The 23183-nt window shown below is 42.6% G+C and overlaps 2 protein-coding genes across 6 annotated transcripts in view; one reads left to right on the top strand and one right to left on the bottom strand.

Annotated features, from left to right (window-relative positions):
- The window catches only part of SUPT6H (SPT6 homolog, histone chaperone and transcription elongation factor), a 33324-nt gene extending 22511 nt beyond the window's left edge, over nt 1-10813 (bottom strand). The window contains exons 1-3 of one of the 5 annotated variants that reach the window (XM_047706787.1): nt 10656-10804; nt 3234-3364; nt 603-744 (exon numbers count right to left, since the gene is read on the bottom strand). In XM_047706787.1, coding sequence (XP_047562743.1) covers nt 603-711 — 109 coding nt within the window. In that variant the 5' untranslated portion in view covers nt 712-744; nt 3234-3364; nt 10656-10804. Of the gene's footprint in view, nt 1-602; nt 745-3233; nt 3365-10614 lie in introns of all 5 variants that reach the window. The other 4 variants (XM_047706789.1, XM_047706785.1, XM_047706788.1 and 1 more) reach the window with 4 other exon arrangements.
- A 245-nt stretch (nt 10814-11058) lies between these two features.
- SDF2 (stromal cell derived factor 2) lies at nt 11059-22819 on the top strand. The gene is made up of 3 exons (XM_047706797.1): nt 11059-11276; nt 15232-15428; nt 22159-22819. The coding sequence occupies exons 1-3, from the start codon at nt 11126-11128 to the stop codon at nt 22444-22446; spliced, it is 636 nt and encodes a 211-aa protein (XP_047562753.1). The 5' UTR covers nt 11059-11125; the 3' UTR covers nt 22447-22819.
- Nucleotides 22820-23183: the final 364 nt, after the last annotated feature.

Below are 23183 nucleotides of genomic sequence, written 5' to 3'. Positions count from 1 at the left end.
ATCTGGAAAAGGATGATCTCCTTTCTATGTTCACCATCTGTATTTAGGCAAAGATGATCTTCCTAATTACTTGGGCTCTTCAAAATTCACACTAGGGGTTTTAGAGCCACCAATAATCTTTGTTTTCCTCTTAGTTTATAAATTTGGCAGCTATATAAGTTCTTTTATCCATAATTCTTTTGATAAAACTTACATTTACCTTTCTGTCTTTAAAGCCATTTCATGGTTCTACTCTGCTGAGAATCCTAATGGTTGCGTTTGGCCAGAGAAATAGGAAATTGGGCACAAAAATACCAACACTGCTAGGTCTCTAAAAGAGGAAAACATTACGTATGTATTTATTCGTTGGTTTACTTTCTGTCCCCACCCACTAATGTAAACTCCAAGACAGCAGGGTCTTTATATTTCTAGTTCTAGGCACAGTGCCTGGCATACAGCAGACAGATGCTCAGTAAGTATTTTCTATAAATTACTGAAAATTCTCAAGCTGGTACCTCATGTGTGATAACTTCTGTGCTCAGCCTGAGCCTCTCATCAGCAAGAATCCAACTATCCAAAGCTTAGCAATAGTGGGGAGAAGCTTGAGGCTGGGGCCTCCTCACCGTCATCCTCCTCTTCCACAAATTTCTTGGTGACTCGGGGCACCACTTCGCCTTCATCATTGTACTCTTCCTCCGACTCCTCGGCCTCGCTTTCCACAAAATCAGACATGGCTGCAGCTTCTCACGGCCTGCCCAAAGATGCCTAGGAAGAAAGGAAGATGGGGATAAAAAAATTTTAAAATGAGACACATGACTTTACAGAGTACCCTTAAGCCTTTCCACCAATAGCCGTTTAGTCACATGCCACAACTCTGCCTCCTCCATCATTCCCACCGAGGGAGGAGACAGTAAGAATCAGATGGCTCCATCGCATCCATTTTCCACCCCTCCCATGGTCACCACTCTCACATGTTCCTTTAAAAAGATGATTGATTAAAAAAAGAAGATAACTGATTACCCTGGACTTCTTCATATATAGTTGACTCTTGAACAGCAGGAGTTTAAGCTGCATGGATCACTTAGAGATTTTTTTTCAATAAATACAGACTACTGTAAATGCATTTTCTCCTCCATGTGATTGTTTTTTTAAGACTTTATTTATTTATTTGACACAGAGATAGAGAGATCACAAGTAGGCAGAGAGGCAGGCAGAGAGAAAGAGAGGGAAGCAGGCTCCCTGCTGAGCAGAGAGCCCGATGCGGGGCTTGATCCCAGGATCCTGAGATCATGACCTGAACCGAAGGCAAAGGCTTAACCCACTGAGCCACCCAGGTGCCCCTCCATGTGATTTTCTTAACATTTTCTTTTCTCTAGTTTAAGCATATACAGTAATATATATATAGATATATAATACATATAACGTCCAAAATGTATTCATTGACTATTAAGGTTATCATGTTACGTTATCCCAGTCCACAGTAGGCTACTGGTAAAGTTTTCAGGGAGTCAAAAATTATATGCAGATTTTTAACCGTGGGGGAGGCCAGTGCCCCTAACTCCTATGTTGTTCAAGGGTCAACTGTATAACAAAGGATTTTATCTCACTTATCATTTGGGGGCAGGAATGGGTGAATGAGGAAAGAAATTAGTGTAGGAGTGGTTATATAGGTAGGGATATGGTAGCAGCGAGATTATATGACTTGCTCATAAGAAAACTGGGTATTTCTTAAGCAAGTGCCACCTAAATGACAGATACTTTCATTTACACTACATTTGGCTGCTGACAGAGTGAAAAAGACAATTCTTTTCCACAGATTAAATGACATTTCATGAACTTGAGCCACGTGTGTGACTACTGATTGGGAACATTTGAATGGAGAAGGGGGTCTCTTTAGAAACATCAGAACCATAACTCTATTTTTACCATTTACTTCCCTAGCCAAAAAACATTTTGAAAGTGACTTCCACGGCCTACAAAATAAATGCAGCATAGTTAAATGCAAAGATTGCTGAGCTTAAGAGTACAGATCAAAACCTGGTCCCGTCATCTACCAGATATATAAACTAAGCAAATTATTGATTTTGTCTGGATTATCAACTTCTGAAAAACAGGAACAGCACTACCTACCTTGTAGAGCAGTTGAGACTATTAGATGACACAGGGGAAAGAACCAAATTTACGGTTTCAATCAATGTTAAGTGAGTCTGAATTTGAATCTTGGGCCTAATTTTTCTTAGCATTCTGTAATTTTGTACCAACCAGTCCCAACTCTGTCTTCTACCTCCCCGCTTTCGGACTCACCCAGAGCCTGGAAATGGCAGAACCATAACATAGAGTTATGTGGGCCTTGTAGGATTTTATTAGATTTATTTATTTGAGAGAGAGAGGGAGGAGAATCTCAAGCGGACTCTGCACTGAACATGGAGCCCAATGCATAGCTGGGTCTCACGACCCTGAGATCAGGCCCTGAGCCAAAACCAAGAGTAGGACGCTTAAACGACCATGCTACCCAGGTGCCCCACATCTTGTAGGACTTTAAAAAAAACAGGGGCACCTGGGTGGCTCAGTGGGTTAAAGCCCCTGCCTTCGGCTCAGGTCATGATCCCAGGGTCTCTGCTCAGCAGGGAACCTCCCCCTCCCCCCCTCGCTGCCTACTTGTGATCTCTGTCAAATAAATAAATAAAATCTTAAAAAAAAAATAAAACTTAAAACACAGCACACATCACACACATCATAATATCAAGATCCTATTCTGGAATCCTGAAGCAGGCTGCTGATAAACTCAGCATCATTCCTCACCTTGTCCTGAATTATGGTTCATCATGTATGTGCCCATTCTCCACACCTAAGACCACAAGCTTCAGGATATTAAAGACCATATCTAATTGAAGGAGTACTAAAAACTATGTGAAAACATAAATGGCAAAACGAGAGGCATCAGAAGGCACTTTGTGATTCTGTACCAAGTAACTTATATCCTTCTAGTGCTCTGCACAAAATAGGAACAGCTAAATATCTGTTAAATATATTATTTGTGTTTTCATATTGTTGCCACATTCCCAGGTAAAGATGGCAGTGGGATGGGAGAAAAGAGGAGGTTGGCTAAGTTACCTGAAATGGTCTGAGCTCTAGAAGGAGCCTTAGGTGCTATGGCTCTAATTTTTCTGGAAATTACCCTTACTGATATCAACTGATATCACAAGCAATTAATTTAAGATTGACTGAACTCAAAGAAACAAAACTGAAGGTACTGAGTTCTGGTGGAAAGGGAGGGGCAATGACATGGTCTTATGTTCAATTTCAGGCTGAGGTTTCAGATGCCATTCAAGCTTTACTGAATGCCTGCCGTGTACGCAGACGTGTACATATGTTCTGCTCAGACCTGGGGATTTGAGGAGAAGCAGGATTATTTCTGGTAGAGGGAGAGAGATGTGAAAACAAATAAGGACCATGGAACAATTTTATGCATCACATGCAGAAAGCAGGCACAGGAAGAGATTAGGAACCACCCAACCCACAACACTCACACAAAACTCAAGCAAACTAATATAGGCTTTTCCTTTAAGCAATGAAAAAAACTAGAGTGCCCAGAGGAACAGTAATCACACACCTACCAAGTCCCAGACACTTAAGGAACATCTATTAACCCCTACACTGTCCTAGGAGTTACAGTGCACTCTCTCCACTCAACAAAGGAGATGAAAGACTCACAGAGGAAGTCACTTGTTCAAGTTGCTACAAATATCAACTATAAGAGCTGAGATCTGAGTTAAATTGTGTCAGACTCCGAAGTCACAGCTGCACAGTTGTTTCTAGTATGTCAGCAGGTCTCCAAGTGTGGTCAGAGGACCACCTCCTCCCTTCTCTCATGAGTGTACAGTGGAGTTTTCCAGAGGTAATATGACGTATAGTATCGCAACACTGAATGCAGAAACAGATATGAAAACCCAACTGTATTCTATGAAGGGAGACATTAAAAAGATTGGGGGGGCACCTGGGTGGCTCAGTCAGGTAAGCATCCGACTCTTGGATTCAGCTCAGGTCGTGATCTTAGAGTATGGGATGGAGCCCTGCACTGGGTGGAGTCTGCTTGTCCCTCTTCCTCTGCTCCCCTCATTCCCCACACTGTGTACATGTTCTCTCTCTCGAATAAAGTCTTTAAAACAATGTCACTCTTCTCACTACTTTTGTTTTAAAGATTGTAATTGTTTTTTTAATAAAAGTATCATTTATGTTAAAATGTAGTGAGCTTATTTTTTCCCGTTATATTATTAACATATAATAGGCATAAAACACTGTGTAAGTTTAAGGTGCATAATGCGTTAATTTAATATACCCATATATTGCAAAATAATTACTTTTTTGGTGATACTTTTATTATTATTTCAAAATGAATTAATATACTCAATTGTAATTTCTTATCTCATAAACATCAAAATACAAAAATCTCATAAACATCAACAGATACAACTCACATAAACACGATGTCTTTGCAATCTGAAATTATTTTTCAGATTATAAAGGGGTCCTAAGATCAACACACTTGAGAGTTGCTATGCTATATAGCTATACACCCACCGGGTGGTGATACAAGTCTTGTGGTTAGACTGATATTCTTTTTTCCCCCAAGACCTATGTCCTTAAGGTAATTTACTTTGAGTACTGTAGAAAGTGAGTATCTAAAACTGCTAATTAAATCTGGTGCTCTAATTTGAATCCTCACATCAAGCCCCCGCCCCCAGCCCTGAACTAAGCCATTAAAAATAGATTTGGGTACAGCACCCCCCACACACATGGCTTGCTTTAATTAGGCTATCAGACCCACAAATTCAGTCTTATAAGGCCTCAACATCTTCATATTAAATCCCAGCTCCTGCAGACCAGATGCCCTTCCATCTACTCACCAGAGAGAAACAGACAGCCTACCTGACAAAAACAACAGCTTTTTCTGTCTCTGGGGGGCAGCTGGTGCTCTGTGCTATGTGCAGCTTTCCTCCCATTCCCTAGGTTAGCAATAAAGTACATGCTGTGCTCTAGTGGGGGGAATGCTTCCAGTCTAGCTCAGTGCCAAGACTTTCAGTTAAAGAGGTGTACCAGAAGCAAGCCTGACTTGCTGCAACTCGCAGGAGCTAAATGTGTGGAGGGTGCCGCAGCACTGCAGGCTGAAGTTGGCAAACAGCACCTATTCTCGAACAAAAACACTCTTTATTAGCGTATGATTACTATTAACATATGATATCTGAGACGAGCAGAGCAGAGTTCAGATTTTTTATTTAGAACTTAGGCTCTTGAATTTTCCCCACATTCAGACGGTAAGTTAAATCTGCTACTGAAATAGGTCTAGAAAGGGCATGGGGTAGCGAAGAGAAGTTTCTCCAGGCAGAAGCACAGGTGCAGTCTTACAAGATGTGGCTCAAAGGGAGAGGCTGGCCGTTACCATGACATGCTCTGGAAGAGGAATGGAGCTGGGATCAGATTGCCACAGGGAGGCCCTCAGCAGTCTCTCCTTTTCAACAAGATGATGTAGGGGGCAATTAAAAGGAGACCAGAGCAAAAACGATGTCTGTTAATTCCCTCCACTGCCAGCTTCAATGAACATTTACTTTTTTTTTAAATTTTTTTTTTTAATTTTATAAGATTTTTTATTTTTTTGACAGACAGAGATCACAAGTAGGCAGAGTGGCAGGCAAGAGAGAGAGGAGGAAGCAGGCTCCCCGCTGAGCAGAGAGCCCGATATGGGGCTCCATTCCAGGACCCCGGGACCATGACCCGAGCCGAAGGCAGAGGCTTTAACCCACTGAGCCACCCAGGCGCCCCTGAACATTTACTTTTAAATACATACATATATACGTGTGTGTGTCTACACACACTCTCTCTCTCTCTCTCTCTCTCACACACACACACACACACACACACACACACACACACAGGATTAAGCTCTGTGCTGGGACTTGGGTATATATAAATGAGTAAAATATGCTTTTTTACCTTGGTTGAATTCAAACTATGTCAAAAAATTTGTAAATGCAGTTATGACAAAGCATAATGAATATTGTATTATAGTTATATACCAGGACTATGGGAGCGATATGAAGAGAGAGAGATGTCAGAGAACGCCTCAGAAAAGCTGATGCCTGAGTTGAGAGGAATTAAGAGGATAATCTGGAAAAAGCAACATGAACAAAGGTTTAGGTCTAAAAGGGCCTAGTGGTATGGGGAACAGCTCCACAAGTCTGCTATGGAGTTTCAACTCTAAAACGTTCTGTATTTTAAATTGAACAAAAGCCCAGGACTATTTCAAAAGTGTTCACAAGGGACTACCCAATTTGGAATTCAAAAACCTGGAAGTTTAGTAAATGAAGTATTCAGAATCCACTTAAGAAAAGTTCTTTTAAATTCAGAACTCTTGAAGAAAAATCCTAATCGAACCAAATCAAGATGTTAAAATAAAGAAAATGTGGGCGCCTGGGTGGCTCAGTGGGTTAAGCCGCTGCCTTCGGCTCAGGTCATGATCTCAGGGTCCTGGGATCGAGGCCTGCATCGGGCTCTCTGCTCAGCAGGGAGCCTGCTTCCCTCTCTCTCTGCCTGCCTCTCTGTCTACTTGTGATCTCTCTCTGTCAAATAAATAAATAAAATCTTTAAAAAAAAAAATAAAGAAAATGTAAGAGATGCCTGGCTGGCTCAGTCAGTAGAGCATGCACTGATCTCAGGGTTGTAAATTCAAGCCCATGTTGGGTGCAGAGATTACTTAAAAAACAAAACAAAACAGGGTGCCTGGATGGCTCAGTGGGTAAAGCCTCTGCCTTCGGCTCAGGTCATGATCCCAGGGTCCTGGATGGAGCCCCACATCGGGCTCTCTGCTCAACAGGGAGCCTGGCTCCCTTCCTCTCTCTCTGCCTACCAAACAAATAAATAAAATTAAAACAAAACGAAACAAAACAAAACCACACACACACACAAAACAGAAAACGTTAACTCTATCATCACTTTAATGTGCACACCACGTTTATAGGAAATAACAATATTATGAACTTTTATTTATTTATTTATTTATTTATTTATTTGAGTGAGAGAGAGTGTGAGTGAGAGAGAGCACAAGCCATAAGGGAGAGGCTGGAGGAGAGGGAGAAGCCGACTCCTTGCTGACCAGGGAGCCCGATGAGGGGCTTGATCCTAGGACCCTGACATCATGACCTGAGCTAACGGTAGATGATTAACGACTGAGCCACCTAAGTGCCCCTCTTAGGATCTTTTCAATAACAGAGCATAGAAAGCATTATTGTTAATGATGACGAGCATAAGTAATTTAAAAATACAAGTAATCTCTTCTCTTTCCACATTTACTTGCAGAATAAGAACAAAAGAGGAGCAGAAACAACTGAAATATGTAACCAGAACCAGAATCCCTGCAAGAGAGGGTGGGAGTAAGTTACTGAGTCTTGTGCCACACACACTGGGGAACATATTCCTAACCATGGAGGGCCAGATCTGCCACTGCAGCACAAAATCTGACACTGATGATATGTAAATGAATGGGAGTTGCTTAATTTGGCCAAGGAGCTTTAATTTGTTGACCCATGATCTAGGAGTACAGGGGTAACTGAAAGAATTGGTGACCAAGGTACCATGGGAGCCCGTAAGAGTGGACTTCAATCTGGTTTTGAGAAAGTGACTTTGAATAAAGACTGTAAAACTGCGGAGGAATTAGCTAAGGGGAGGAGCTGGCTTCTCTGGTGGTCATACGAGGAGTGGTGGTGTTGGAGGAGAGTATTTCCAGCACAAGGCCCAAGGCCAGTGGCAGGGCCAGTGAGGGCCAGTTTGACTAGAAAGGGAGCAGGGTGTGAAGTCATAAGAATCTCGACAGAGTAAGTTAAAGATTGTGGACTCTAAAAGGTGCTGGGAAAACCCCTGTAGGGTTTTAAACCGAACTGACTTAAACCGAACTGACTTAGTATACTTGCTAATTCAACAAAGATTTATTTAATGAGTGCCTACTACATGTCAGGGATATTAAAAAAAAAAAAAAAAGAGTCCTTGTTCCTAGGATATCTATATTCTGGTGTAGAAAACAAACAAAATAAACATTGCTCTAAGTACCAGAAAGGAAATAAATACCCTCATCTCTGAGAGGGTGAGTTTAGCCTGAGATGTCAACAATAGGTAAGGAAGAGGTTCCTGGTAGGCAAGAACTTGGCATATGGTAGGCAATGGCCTAAGACCAGTGTGACCAGAGAATGATGAAGACAGTAGAATGGGAGGAGGAGGGGCCTGCTCAAGTGGGGCTCTGAAAACCATGGAAAACCACTGGGGTGCTTTAAGCAGGGAGACCTGGGTTGAAACAGGGAAAACTGAGGATACCCTTCTTGGAGCCCAGGCAAAAGATGATGGTGGTTTGGAATAGGGTGGTAGAAGCGGAGATGAGAACAGAAAACAGATTTGAAATATATTTTGGAAGAAGTGACAGGACTTACCAAAAGACTTGGGTAGGAGGGTAGTAAGGACAAAGAATCCAAGATGATTCTCAGAGGTCTGGCTTTAGTTATCATGTCGATGAGAGTACTTCTTAGTGAGACAGGGGAGATCACGTTTGGAATTATGGGAAAACTAAAATGTTCTTTTTATTATGTTAAGTTTGGGATGTCTAAGAAACATCCAAATGGAACTACTAAATAGGCATTCTGTGTATGATTCTGGAACATAGAGGAGGCAGGACTAAAGAGCTGAACTTGACAGTTGCCACTTTTCAGATGGTAATTAAAGTCGTGAGACTGGATCATCTAAAGGACGTATGCAGAGAGCCCAAGATTAAACTCTGAAGGAGATTCAACATTTACACACTAGGCAGAGAGCAAAAGTGGCTAGCAAAGGACATTGAGGAGCAGCCAGAAAAATGGAGATGATCCAGGAGTTAAGTGTCAATGAAACCAAGAGAAGAGTTTCTTCTTCTTTTTTAAAAAAGATTTCATTTATTTGAGAGTGAGCGAGCACAAGCAATGGGAGGGAGAGAGAGAAGCAAGACACCCCACTGACCACAAAGCCTGACGGGGGCTCTATCCTAGGACTGTGGGATCATGACCTGAACCGAAGGCAGACGCTTAACCGACTGAGCCACCCACTCACCCCAAGAGAAGACTGAGTGTCAAGACAGAAGTAAACTGTGTTGCATATTCCAGGGATTGAGGAAAGTAAAAACAAAGTATCCATGACATTTGGCAATAAAGAAATCATTAGTAACCCTCGACCAGAGACCTTCAACCAAATGGTCAGAAGAGAAACCAGACTAGTAGAGCCAGAAAAATGAATAAAATTCGAGAAAGTTGACACAGATAGAAATCTGGCTATGAGAGAAATAAAAAAATAAGGATGATAGCTGGAGGGGGATGAGGGGGATTCCAGAACGTAATTTGTATGTGATGGGAAGAGATTTTTATGGAGAGGTAGGATTGGGTGATTGATTTTACCAGAGAATAATGGAGAGGAAGAATCTAAGGATTTTACAAAGGATCCTGACCACAATGACATTTATTGAGACCAAGAACATAGGAGCACGGGCAAATTTACTTGCCCCTAAAGACGGTTTTCAGTATATTACATGGGCTTCCGTTCTTGCGAAGGTCTACACACTGTGAAAGCTGACAGCCTCTCTAGACTGCACCACTTCTAGACGTGATTAATCTCTTAATAAGGTTTAAACCTCTTAGGGAGTAACTACGCTAATCTAATTTAGTAGCCATACAAGCCAACTAAAGAAGAATGTGTTTGTATTGGCTGAAGGGACACAAGCGATGGAAAAGGGCTCTAAAATCAGGTGATGAGGGAGCAATCATACTTTTGAAATCAATATACTGAAGACTTTAGAATCGGTACCTTCCAAATAAACACTGCAAGTTTTTTTTTTTTTCCTAGAAGGAATTAATCAAATTCAAAACTGTTTACATTCTCCATGCTCATTAATAGCAACGGTGTAACTCAATACTCCCTTGCTACTTCTGATATTACAATGAATTTCCACGGATGCATTTTCAGAGAGCTTAGGCCTCCTCTTAAAGAAAAATAAGTATCACTTCTTGAAACAACCAAGAGAAACGAACTGCTCCAGCTGGTTCAAGGGACTGCCTGGAGAGAAAGGCAGAAACTGGAAGAAAATCAAGTTTTGACTCAGTAGCCCATTCGGATGTTTGCAGTAGGCGGTTGATGGTTGCAACCATCTATAAAAAGTTCTAATTTTATTTTCTACAATATGGAAAAAGATGGTGTTTAGCATCGTCCTCTAGCCCAATGGCCTAACTCCCGAAAGATCCATAGGTTTAACATCGCCAGAACAAAAAATTCGATCACCTGATCCTGACTCAGATGCCCCAAGTCCCTTCCATTCCCAAATCCTTTGGCGTGGCCCAATTTTCACAAGCTCTCGAGAGAAGCGCGGAATCCCAGGAAGCCTGTTGATACAATTCACGGGCTCCGGGTAGCACAGGGCTGGGAAAAGCTCTGAGACTCTAGGAAACTACTCCGGCTTCCTTCCCCTTTTCCCTCATAGAGTAGGGAAGGCCGGGGGGGCCCCCTTCTTCCCGCATACCGTTCCCCAGTAACTCTTCCCTTATGAGACCAGGCCCTAGGAGCCTTGTTCCTCACCTGACCCTTTCGAGGAACACGCTTCCCAGCTCGAACTTTACCTGCCTGAAGCCCGCCGCTACTCCGGTGCGCTAAGCCCCCACCGAGGAAAATGGAGTCGTCGAACCGAGACTGGGAAAGGATAGTACGGACCCACCGCACGGCCCCTCCGCCGCCACCGCCGCCGCTGCTGCGTCAACGTGCTACGTCACTTCCGGCTCCCTGTCACTGGGAGTGGGCGGGCCATTTCTTTCACTCTTCTCCCACCTGGCTCTCGGGGCTTCGTTTAGTAGGGCGCGAAAACTGGCCGAAACGGCTCAGGAAGGTAAGGGTCAGAGAGACTTGGGAACAGAACTTGGGGATCGGAAGCGTCCGGACGCACGGCTTCCTCGGGCCGCTCTAGCCAAAGGAACCATAAAGAGTAAATTAGGGCTTCCTCATTTCCTCCTCTCTGTGGTTCCGCCGGCAGCTTCCGGTTCCGGGGAGGGGCCGAGTTTTCTTCGAAGATTAGGGGCTCTGCGCTTCAGCTAGGATGGTTGTGGTGTCGCTACTGTTGTTGGGGGGTTTGTGGAGTGCTGTGGGAGCGTCCAATCTGGCTGTCGTTACATGCGGCTCGGTGGTGAAGCTACTCAATACGCGCCACAACGTGAGACTGCACTCACACGACGTGCGCTATGGGTCAGGTACTGCCACCCGGGTTAGGTGGGTTGGAAGGGGCTGGTAGGCTCTGGAGGGGGCGGGGCCAAGAGAAAATTTGAGGGGTGTGGTCTGGGAAGGTTAGGGGAGTTCCGGGGAGGTTCCTGAGGTCTAGAGGCGGAGAATCGGAGAAGTGGGCAAAATATCAGCTTCTGTCGGGTGAGCTGTGTATCGGGCACATTACACGTACACTTTTTTGGACTTATAATAACATTCCTACGAGGTAGAGACGATTGTTATCCTCATTTTACAGATGAGGAAACAAACTCAGATAAGTCGCATGCTCAGAGCCTTGAAGCTAGTGAATGACAGAGACGGGGTTCGAACCAAATCTGTCCAGTTTCAAAGCCTGCTTTCAGCTACTCCAGGCTGGCACTATTCAGTGCGGGAAAGACAGACATGTAGAAAATTACAGTAGGTGCTGTATCTCTGAAGTCTTGAGTTCCAAGACCTCACTTTTTGACTGTATCTTTCTGTTCTAGCTGTTTTGCATCTTACACTTGCTCTTCAACCATTTTCCTTTGGCCTCTTTTTATTCAAACTTTACCCTTCTTGTAAAGAATTTAAAGCACTCATTGAAATTGGAGAGGAAATCGTTAAGAGGGCTTTTTAACATAGGATATTAAAATGCTTGGTTTGGGTTCATTTATAATTTAGCAATTATTTGTAGGTTCATTCAGTATAGATCTAATAAACTGTTATTACATCCTTTTTTTTTTAAGATTTTATTTATTTATTTGACAGAGAGAGATCACGAGTAGACAGAGAGGCAGGCAGAGAGAGAGAGGGAAGCAGGCTCCCTGCTGAGCAGAGAGCCGGATGCGGGACTCGATCCCAGGACCCTGAGATCATGACCTGAGCCGAAGGCAGCGGCTTAACCCACTGAGCCACCCAGACGCCCCCGGTTATTACATCCTTAATAGTAATCTAGATACAGGAGATATAATAGTGAGCCAGTCACCAAGTTACAGGAAAACCAGAACCAACCAAAAAAGAGAAAAAAGTTCAGTTAGTGAGATGTGAGATGCATCTAAGATCATTGCTAGATTTCTGTATTGGATGTCTGATGATGCTATCAGTTAAGAGAGGATGGGGGCTAGTCTGTGGTTCGTGATTCTCAAAATATATCTGACTAGTTAGACTAGGAAAGGACTGAGTAGTCATTGTTGGGATGTTTTATAATCCTAGCAGCCATTCAGTGAACACTTGCTATGTGTCCAGCTCCCCACTTTTTAATTTAATCTAGATTCCTAGTTTGGCTCTACAAATGTGGGAGAAAGGCCTGATAATAGGAATAAAGACCTGATAATAGGAATCTGTAGATTTGAAAAATTCTTCAGGTGCCTCTAATGGGCAGTCAGATTTAAGAATCAGATTCAGTCTGTGCTGAGCCTGGGGTAGAGTTAAGTACGACGTCTCCGTATTGGGTGGGGGTGGTGTACTGATGAGAGAATAAGTGAGAATTGTGTAAGATGCACTGTGATTCTTAATCTGGTGTCAATTTGAATCACTTGAAAAATCTGTTGAACCACATATAAATGCCTTAGTTCTGATCTCTGATAAGTATTTAAGAATGGATAAGGCTAGAATTTTGGGTAATCCCAAGGTTTAAGAGTGGGAGAGGAGTCTACAGCCATACCACCCTGAAGGCAGTCCATCCTGTCTCAACCTTGATTGATGGGAGAGGAAGTGAAGGGTTGAACAGAACAGGAAAAAGTACAAGATACAAAGTATAGACTATGTTTTAGTGACGTATGGCAATGACCCAGGACCAAGAGAGCTGGACGGCAAAAATCAGAAGTAAGAAGGGAGGCTTGTTTGCCTTTTTCTTTCCTTTTCTCTCTCTTTCTTTTCTTTCTTTTTTTTTTTTTAAGATTATTTATTTATTTATTTTGACATACAGATCACAAGTAGGCAGAGCGGCAGGCAGAGAGAGAGGAGGAAGCAGGCTCCCTGCTGAGCAGAGAGCCCGATGTGGGGCTCGATCCCAGGACCCTGAGATCATGACCTGAGCCGAAAGCAGAAGCTTAACCCACTGAGCCACCCAGGCGCCCTCTTTCTTTCTTTCTTTCTTTTTTTTTTTTTTAAGATTTTGTTTATTTATTTGACAGGCAGAGATCACAAGTAGGCAGAGAGGCAGGCAGAGAGAGAGAGAGGAGGAAGCAGGCTCCCCGCTGAGCAGAGAGCCTGATCCGGGGCTCCATCCCAGGACCCTGGGATCATGACCTGAGCTGAAGGCAGAGGCTTTAACCACTGAGCCACCCAAGTGCCCCACTTTTTTTTTTTTTTTTTTTTCTTTAAAAGACCTTACGGAGTCATTGTGAGCTGAGTGAGGCAATAGAGAGAAGCTGGTAGTTTGGCTGTAACATTCACCCAGATATCTGGTGCAAGGGTGTAAGGTGTTAAGTGGTAAAGAGTGAGTGTTATCAAGAGGCTGTCAGGCCGTGCCAGGGACAGGAGGAACAGGCGAGAGTAACTAGGAAAGTGTCTCGAGTGCCTTTAAAGAACTGAGTATAGCCTAGGAAAGAGAATATCCTGGGAATTTATGTGAGAGAGTGGTCTCTGATGTAACTTGACAGAAAATAAAGTTTCTTGGGAGGCCATGTGGTAGAGTGGTTAAGAGTGAGTTCTAGAGTTGGGCCATCTAAGTTCAAACCCCAACACTGTGTCTTGGTGCTGTGTGGCCTGGGGTGTATTATTCAGCCTTTCTGAGACTCCAGTGTATATTGGGGATGATAATAATATCTACCTTAGGGTATATGCATGTATCAAATAAGAATATTCAGGCAAAAGGTATGGATTGGTATCTGACATTTAGAAAGCGCTGAGTAGGGACGCCTGGGTGGCTCAGTTGGTTTGGCAGCTGCCTTCGGCTCAGGTCATGATTCCAGCGTCCTGGGATCAAGTCCCGCATCGGGCTCCTTGCTCAGCAGGAGCCTGCTTCTCCCCCTGCCTCTGCCTGCCATTCTGTCTGCCTGTGCTTGCTCTCTCTCCCTCTCTCTCTGACAAATAAATAAAATCTTTAAAAAAAAAAAAAAAGCGCTGAGTACACATAGCTGGCTAGCAATTACTATTTATATATTTTCTTTTTTCTTTTTAAGCCTGTAGGTGTGTGTTTAATCTGGTACCTTTTAACCAGAATTTTATCTCTTTAGGCAGTATTAGCCAAATTTAGGGGACTTATGATTACTTTTATTTTTTATTATTATTATTTTTTAAAGATTTTATTTATTTATTTGTCATAGAGAGAGAAGCGAGAGTGAGCACAGGCAGACAGAGTGGCAGGCAGAGGCAGAAGGAGAAGCAGGCTCCCTGCCAAGCAAGGAGCCCGATGTGGGACTCGATCCCAGGACGCCGGGATCATGACCTGAGCCGAAGGCAGCTGCTTAACCAACTGAGCCACTCAGGCGTCCCTTACGATTACTTTTATAACACATTGATTGATCACTCACAGGGCATTGGGGAGCTGCAGTGATTGCTTAGATTAAAGTTGACAGCAAAATCTGGTCTCCTTTTTATTGTGAAATGTGACAAAAGTTTTGATTGTAATACATAGTAAACATTTAAAAATATTAAACATGTTTCAATCATGTGACATATACTAGGGGCTACCCAGGTTATTATATATAGGTACATCATATTTGTGTTTCAAAAAAATGAACATAAGTTCATTCACTAAATAGTGCCCTTTGATGCAAATTGTTAGAGTTTTCTGATGTTGTACATATAAGTATAATTTATCAGACAAGAATACTGTATAAATATATTTAGTATTTCTCATGTATTTTTTAAATGTTATAGACGAAGAAATAACAACCATAGGGTTTCCTCTCCACTCTTCCAAACCTGTTTTATAATACAGGGCCCATTATTGGCCTTAGGAAAGAGGGATTAGGTTGAGCTCGTTTTCTCTCTCTTTTTTTTTTTTTTTTTGGACTACAGGCAGTGGGCAGCAGTCAGTGACAGGTGTAACCTCTGTGGACGACAGCAATAGTTACTGGAGGATACGGGGGAAGACTGCTACAGTGTGTGAGAGGGGAACCCCCATCAAATGTGGCCAACCCATCCGGCTGACACATGTCAACACTGGCCGGAACCTCCATAGTCACCACTTCACCTCACCTCTTTCTGGAAACCAGGTGAGGTGGCATCCTGTGGATCACTGGTGCCCTGTGCATTCGTTGCGTTGTCTAATATCTTGGTCCTTAGCCCTTTCTTTTCTGGGTGTAGATGTTCTTTTTTGTGCAGGCATGGAGAATTGGCTTTGTCTCATAAGTATGAAGGAAATTATTTCTGGTCAAAATAGAGACTTTACATCTAGATGAAATCAAGAAATGAGAAAAGACAGAATAGGTATATATTGGCATATCATAAGTCATCTTGATAAATTCTGCAGCAAAGAAACCCAGTGTTGACACATGAAAAGAGCTCAACATCATTAATCATCAGGGAAATGCGAATTAAAACCATAGTAAGGTATCACCTTATACCTGACAGAATCGTATAATCAAAAAACAAGAAATAACAAGTATTGGTGAGGATGTGGAGAAAACGGAACCCGTATACACTGTTGGTGGGAATTTAGATTGGTGTAGCCACTTAAGAAAACAGTATGGAGGTTCCTCAAAAAATGAAAAATAGAAATGTCATATAATTGGGGCACCTGGGTGGCTCAGTGGGTTAGGCCGCTGCCTTCGGCTCGGGTCATGATCTCAGGGTCCTGGGATCGAGCCCCGCATCCGGCTCTCTGCTTGGCGGGGAGCCTACTTCCTCCTCTCTCTCTGCCTGCCTCTCTGCCTGCTTGTGATCTCTGTCAAATAAATGAATAAAATCTTTAAAAAAATTTAAAAAAAAAAAGAAATGTCATATAATTAAGTAATTCTGTTATTGTATGTTTAACTAAAGAAAATGAAAACACTAATTTGGAAAGAAACGTGCACCCCTATGTTTATGGCAGCATTATTTACAAAACCTGAGATACGGAAGCAAACCAAGTGTATGTCAGTGGATGCATGGGTGACGAAGATACGGTGTATACGTATATACACAGTAGAATATTACTCAGCCATAAAAAGAATGAGATCTTGTCATTTGTAACAATATGGATGGACCTATAGGGTATTAGGCTAAATAAAATAAATAGGAGAAAGACAAATACCATGTGATTTCTTTTATATGTGGCATCTCAGAAAACAAATGAACAAACAAAAAGTAGAATCAGACCTATAAATGTGGAGAACAAACTGATGGTTGTCAGAGAGGAAGGGGATGGAGAGATGGGCAGAATGGGTAAAGGGAGTGGAAGATAACAGGCTTCCAGTTATGGAATGACTAAGTCATAGGGATAAAAGGTATAGCATAGAGAATATAATCCGTGATATTGTAAAAGCATTGTATGGTGACCAGTGGTAGCTACACACTTAAGGTGAGTGTAGCATAATGTATAGACTTGTTGAATGACTATGTTGTACACCTGAAACTGATAAAACAATTGTGTGTCAACTATATTCAAATAAAAAAAAAAAAACAACTGTGTCCAAAGTTCGAATAAAAATTGTTTTAAATGAGTTCAACTAACCAACCACATTAGGAAAGTGAATTAAGTATTATGCCACTTTTTAATTTTAATTTTAATTAATTTATTTATTTAAAAAAGATTTTATTTATTTACCTGACAGAGAGAGAGAAATCACAAGTAGGCAGAAAGGGAAGCAAAAAGAGAGGAGGAAGCAGGCTCCTTGCTGAGCAGAGAGCCTGATGTGGGCCTTGATCCCAGAACCCTGAGACCATGACCTGAGCCGTAAGGCAGAGGCTTAACCTACTGAGCCACCCAGGCGCCCTTAATTTTTATTTTTTAACTATTTTTTAAAGTAAGCTCTGTGCCCAGTGTGGGGCTTGAACTCACTGCCCCAGATCAAGAGTTGCATGCTCTACATGAGCCAGCCAGACACCCCGGTATTGTGCCATTTTTTTTAAAGCCTTGAGCTTTTGGGAGATATGAACTCATTAATGAGGGCTTCCTTCCCGCTGCCACTCTGCACATAGTTTTTCCTGTTAGCATCTTATATTAGTATGGTAAATTTTCTATAGTTTATAAAGCAGTTAAAGATACATTGTTATCAACTAAAGTCCTAGTTTATTTTGATATCGTTAGTTTTTACATACTGTACTTTTTCTGTTCCAGTTGCCCATCCAGGATACCCATTACATTTAGTTGTCATGTCTCCTCAGGCTCCTCTGAGGTGTGGAAGTTTCTCAAATTCTTGTTTTTTTGTTCTTTGTTTTTCTTTTTCTTTTTTTTTTCCCCCAAATTCTTGTTTTTGATTACCTTGACAGTTTTGAGGAATGCTGGTCAAGTATACGATAAGGTGCTCCTCTATTGGGATTTGTCTGGTGTTTTTGTTACAGTTAGATCAGGCTTAGAAAGGTTTTTAGGGGCGCCTGGGTGGCTCAGTGGGTTAAAGCCTCTGCCTTCGGCTCAGGTCATGGTCCCAGGGTCCTGGGATCGAGCCCCGCATCGGGCTCTCTGCTCGGCAGGGAGCCTGCTTCCTCCTCTCTCTCTCTCTGCCTGCCTCTGTCTACTTGTGATCTCTGTCTGTCAAATAAATAAAATCTTTAAAAAAAAAAAAAAAAAAAAAGAAAGGTTTTTAGGAGGACGGCCACAGGGGTAAAGTGCCATTTTTATCACATTGTGTCACAGGTACACACTATCTACATGGTTTATGACTGTTGAAATAGTGTTTGTGATGTTTCTCCTTAAAAGTTATTCTTTTCATCTCTCCACCCCACTCCTTTCTGTATTGTACTTTGGAAGGATGTCACTATGCACAGCCCACACTTAAGGAATGGGGAGTTATGCTCCCCTTCCTTTAGATAGAGTAGCTAAAAAAGTTACTTGGAATTCTTCTGCATGGGTATATGTCTCTTCTTTACTTACATATGCAATCATTTGTATCAGTATGGACTCATGAATATTTTATACTTTGAGTTATAATCACATATCACTGCCTTTATTTTGTTGCTCAGATTGTTCCAGCATTGGCCATTGGGAGGTTTTTTACTTGTCTCCTGTGTCCATTTGACATACTCCCATTTTTGTGTACGTGTGTGTTTTAACCTTTCCTTTTCTTTTTGGCACTTGAAGATACTCCAGACTCGTCTTGTATATTTCTTTCTTTCTTTCTTTCTTTTTTTTTTTTTTGGTAAGATATTTATTTATTTGTCAGGCAGAGAGGACACAAGCAGGGGGAGTGGCAGGCAGAGGGAGAAGGAGGCTCCTGGTTGAGCAAGGAGCGATGTGGGACTTGATCCCAGGACCCTGGCATCATGACCTGAGCTGAAGGCAGACGCTTAACAACTGAGCCACCCAGGTGCCCCATCTTGTATATTTCTTGCCCCAGTCCTAGAATCAGCTATTTCTCCAAGGAGTTCTGTTTCCTTTTATTGAAGAATAATATTAGAAACCATGATCTTAGCCCTTACGTGAGCTTTGTTGCTACTGGGGTGTTGTCTCTTTTAATTCTTCTCACCTGACAGAGCAAAGAAACGTGTATATATATGTAGGCCTATCTATAAATATTTTTTTTTAAAGATTTTATTTATTTATTTGACAGACGGAGATCACAAGTAGGCAGAGAGGCAGGCAGAGAGAGAGGAGGAAGCAGGCTCCCTGCTGAGCAGAGAGCCCGATTCGCGGCTCGATCCCAGGACCCTGGGATCATGACCTGAGCCCAAGGCAGAGGCTTTAACCCACTGAGCCACCCAGGCGCCCCTATAAATATTTTTATGTATAAATATATCTTGATTATGTTAAACGTGAGTTCCTGTTGATGTCTCCAACTATAATCCATTACCATTTAGACCATACTATTCTCCTCCCTTTACTTGTTTGTAAATTTACACACAGATAACCTGGTTCCCACTACTGTCATCCATTTACTTGTTCAGTTCCATATACAAGTATGGTAGAATTGTGGGGTGCCTGGTGGCTTGGTTGATTAAATGACTTTTTTTTTTTTTAAAGATATTATTTATTTATTTATTTATTTGACAGACAGAGATCTTAACCCACTGAGCCACCCAGGTGCCCTCCCTTTTTTTTTTTTTTTAATTAATTTATTTGACAGACGGAGATCACAAGTAGGCAGAGAGGCAGGCAGAGAGAGAGAGGAAAGCAGGCTCCCTGCTGAGCAGAAAGCCTGATGTGAGGCTCGATCCCAGGACCCTGGGATCATGACCTGAGCTGAAGGCAGAGGCCTTAACTCACTGAGCCACCCAGGCGCCCCAGCCCTCCCCTTTTTTTAAAAGAAATTTATTTGAGAGAGAGACAGCATGCTGTAGGGCAGAGGAAGAGAGAGAAGCAGACTCCCTGCTGAGCGTGGAGCCTGATGCAGGGCTTGATACCAGCACCCCAAGATCAAGACCCAAGCTGAAACCAGACGCTTTTTTAAAAAGATTTTATTTATTTATTTGACAGAGCGCACAAGTAGGAGGAGCAGCCTGCAGAGGGAGAGGAAGAAGGAGGCTCCCAGCTGAGCAAAGAGCCTGCCATGGGGCTCAGTCACAGGACCCTGGGATCATGGCCTGAGCCAAAGGCAGACGCTTAACTGACTGACTACCCAGGCGCCCAAGTCAGACGCTTAACCAACAGCCATTCAGGTGCCCCAGTTGTCTGACTCTTGTTCTCAGCTCAGGTCTTGATCTCAGGGTCATGAGTTCAATCCCCCGTTAGGCTCCATGCTAGGCATAGAGCCTACTTAAAAAAAAAAAAAAGTCCATAGCAACAAACAAATAGATGATCAACAAAAAGTTGCACTCAAAACAATACAAGTAGGGACGCCTGGGTGGCTAAATTGGTTGGGTGGCTAAGTTGGTTGGGTGGCTGACTTCGGCTCAGGTCATGATCCCGAGGTCCTGGGATCGAGTTCCACATCAGGCTCCTTGCTTGGCCTGCTTCTCTCTCCACTTCCGCCTGCCACTCTGCCTGCTTGTGCGCTCGCTCTTTCTCTCTGACAAATAAGTAAATAAAATCTTTAAAAAAAAAAAAAACAAGTATAGTAGAATTGTTAATTATGTACATTTCCTTTTGCCTTTAGTCTTACAGACTATTGCCAAATGACTGCTATTAGTCATCTGAAATTATATAGCTTAGGATGGATTTATATATTTCTGAAATAATCAGTAACTTTTTTTTTTTTAAGATTTTATTGATTTATTTGACAGACAGAGATCACAAATAGGCAGAGAGGCAGGCAGAGAGAGGGAGAGGAGGAAGCAGGCTCCCCGCTGAGCAGAGAGCCTGATGTGGGGCTCGATCCCAGGACCCTGAGATCATGACCCAAGCCGAAGGCAGAGGCTTAACCCACTGAGCCACCCAGGCACCCCAATCAGTAACTTTTTAAAAATGACTTTCTAGGGACGCCTGGGTGGCTCAGTGGGTTAAGCAGCTGCCTTCGGCTCAGGTCATGATCCCAGCGTCCTGGGATCGAGTCCCACATTGGGCTCCTTGCTTGGCGGGGAGCCTGCTTCTCCCTCTGCCTCTGCCTGCCATTCTGTCTGCCTGTGCTCGCTCGCTCTCCTCTCTCTCTGACAAATAAATAAAATCTTAAAAAAAAAAAAATGACTTTCTACCCTTTTTTTTTTTAAAAGATTTATTTATTTATTTATTTGACAGAAATCACAAGTAGGCAGAGAGGCAGGCAGAGAGAGAGGAAGGGAAGCAGGCTCCTCGCCAAGCAGAGAGCCCAATGCGATGCTCGATCCTAGGATCCTGGGATCATGACCTGAGCTGAAGGCAGAGGCTTTAACCCACTGAGTCACCCAGGTCCCCTCTACCTTTTTTTAAGTTTTTTTTTTTTTTTTTTAGTTTATTTGTCAGAGTGAGAACACAAGCAGGGGCAGTGGCAGGCAGAGGGAGAAGAAGCAGACTTCCCACTGAGCAAGGAGCCTGACTCGGAAATTGATCCTAGGACCCTGGGATCATGACCTGAGCCAAAGGCAGACACTTAATCGACTGAGCCATGCTGGTGTCCCATTAATTTTTTATTGCAATAGAAATAATAATAGAAATAAATAAATAAAATACTGTGAGTATTTGTTCTTAAGGGGAGTGGGAGTAGAAGAGAAGGGGAGGAACTCTGCTATTTATTTAGTTCTCACAATTATTTTGTAAGGTGATACTGTCATGAGTTTTTAGAGGAGAAAATGAAGAAGTTGCACATGAAGGAATGGAATGGAGCGGAGATTCAAGGTCTGCCAGTCTCCAGAGCCCATCCCCCGCTTTCTATTTTTGTGGCTCACCATGTCACTTAAAATGTAGTTAAGGGAATGAGGCAGGAATATTTAAAGTCAAATAACAAGAGTAAGGCAAATACAGGATTACTTGCAAAGTAAGTGTTTGGAATATAATCCTAGGGCAACTGATTTCATCTCCTTTGTGTCTTTTTATCTTTTTTTAAATCTTTTTTCACCATTTATTTTTGAAATTTTTATTAAAAAACTTTCCCCCGCGGTTTTTTGTTTGTTTTTAGATTTTATTTATTTATTTATTTGACAGAGAGAGAGAGAGAGAGAGAGCGGAGAGAGGGAACACAAGCAGGGGGAGCTGGAGAGGGAGAAGCAGGTCCCCCACTGAGCAGGGAGCCCAATGCAGGGCTCGATCCCAGGACGCTGGGATCATGACCTGAGCCGAAGGCAGCAGCTTAACGACTGAGACACCCAGGTGCCCCTCCCACAGTTTTTTTTAAATAGCACTGGAAAGCCTTTTATTTTTTACTTTTCAGTAGCCTTGTTTTTCTTAGCATTGCTTCTTTTTTCCTTCTAAGCCTCTATGTCAATTATGCTAATGTTGCTACCATTTGTGTCTTTCAGGAAGTGAGTGCTTTTGGTGAGGAAGGTGAAGGCGATTATCTAGATGACTGGACGGTGCTCTGTAACGGGCCCTACTGGGTGAGGGATGGTGAGGTGCGGTTCAAGCATTCTTCCACTGAAGTTCTGCTTTCTGTCACGGGAGAACAATATGGCCGACCCATTAGTGGGCAAAAGGAGGTACATGGCATGGCCCAGCCGAGCCAGAACAACTACTGGAAAGCCATGGAAGGCATCTTCATGAAACCCAGTGAGTTGTTAAAGGCAGAAGCTCATCATGCAGAGCTATGAGTCTGGAAGCTGTGAGCCAGTGTCACCACACAGTGTTCATGACATCTGTTGCTGCTCCACCCTGGGATCCCTGCCCCAGGTTCCCTGGGCAGTGGCCATGTCACCACTGAGATGAAGATGCATGACAGAAAACAGTGGCTGTGTTTGGAAGCTTCAGCCCTTCAACTTGAATTCGTTGTTCTCCCAGGCTCTGAGGACTTGCTGGTGAAGGAGCAGATATTTTTATTAATATCGATAAAACAGAAACTGAGGGAGATACCCCTCCTAGTTGGGAAATTTTTACTGATCAGAATCTTGGGATCATGGATTATTGATGTGTGACTTTTCTCCTATTTTCTTTCTCCAAAATGATAAAGAATTTCATTATTAGTCACCAGTGTTGTCCTTTATTAGGTGTGCTGTTTCATAATCTGATTGATCCTTGAGTCTGACACATGTCACTGCTATCACTCTAGAGATGTTGGGAGCCTTTGGTGTGGGCCCTTTTAAGAGCCTTACTTGCATCCAAACTTTTTCTCTATTTTCACTTCTCTCCTAGCACGTCTTTTACTAGATTTTTAATTATGGCTGAAGACCCTCAAGGAATTCAGCTTAATAAATAGTGAAATGTTTTACTCTGGATGTGTTAACTGCAGTTGAGAAAAAAAAGAAAAATTAATATTCGCTGTCTGCTAAATACTAGATACTGTATTATAGCTCTTACCTCCTTAATCTTCATAGATCACCTCCTTTAATCT

The sequence above is a fragment of the Lutra lutra genome, chromosome 16, assembly GCF_902655055.1.
Source record: "Lutra lutra chromosome 16, mLutLut1.2, whole genome shotgun sequence".
NCBI lineage: Eukaryota > Metazoa > Chordata > Mammalia > Carnivora > Mustelidae > Lutra > Lutra lutra.
This window is presented reverse-complemented; position numbering and strand designations above follow the sequence as displayed.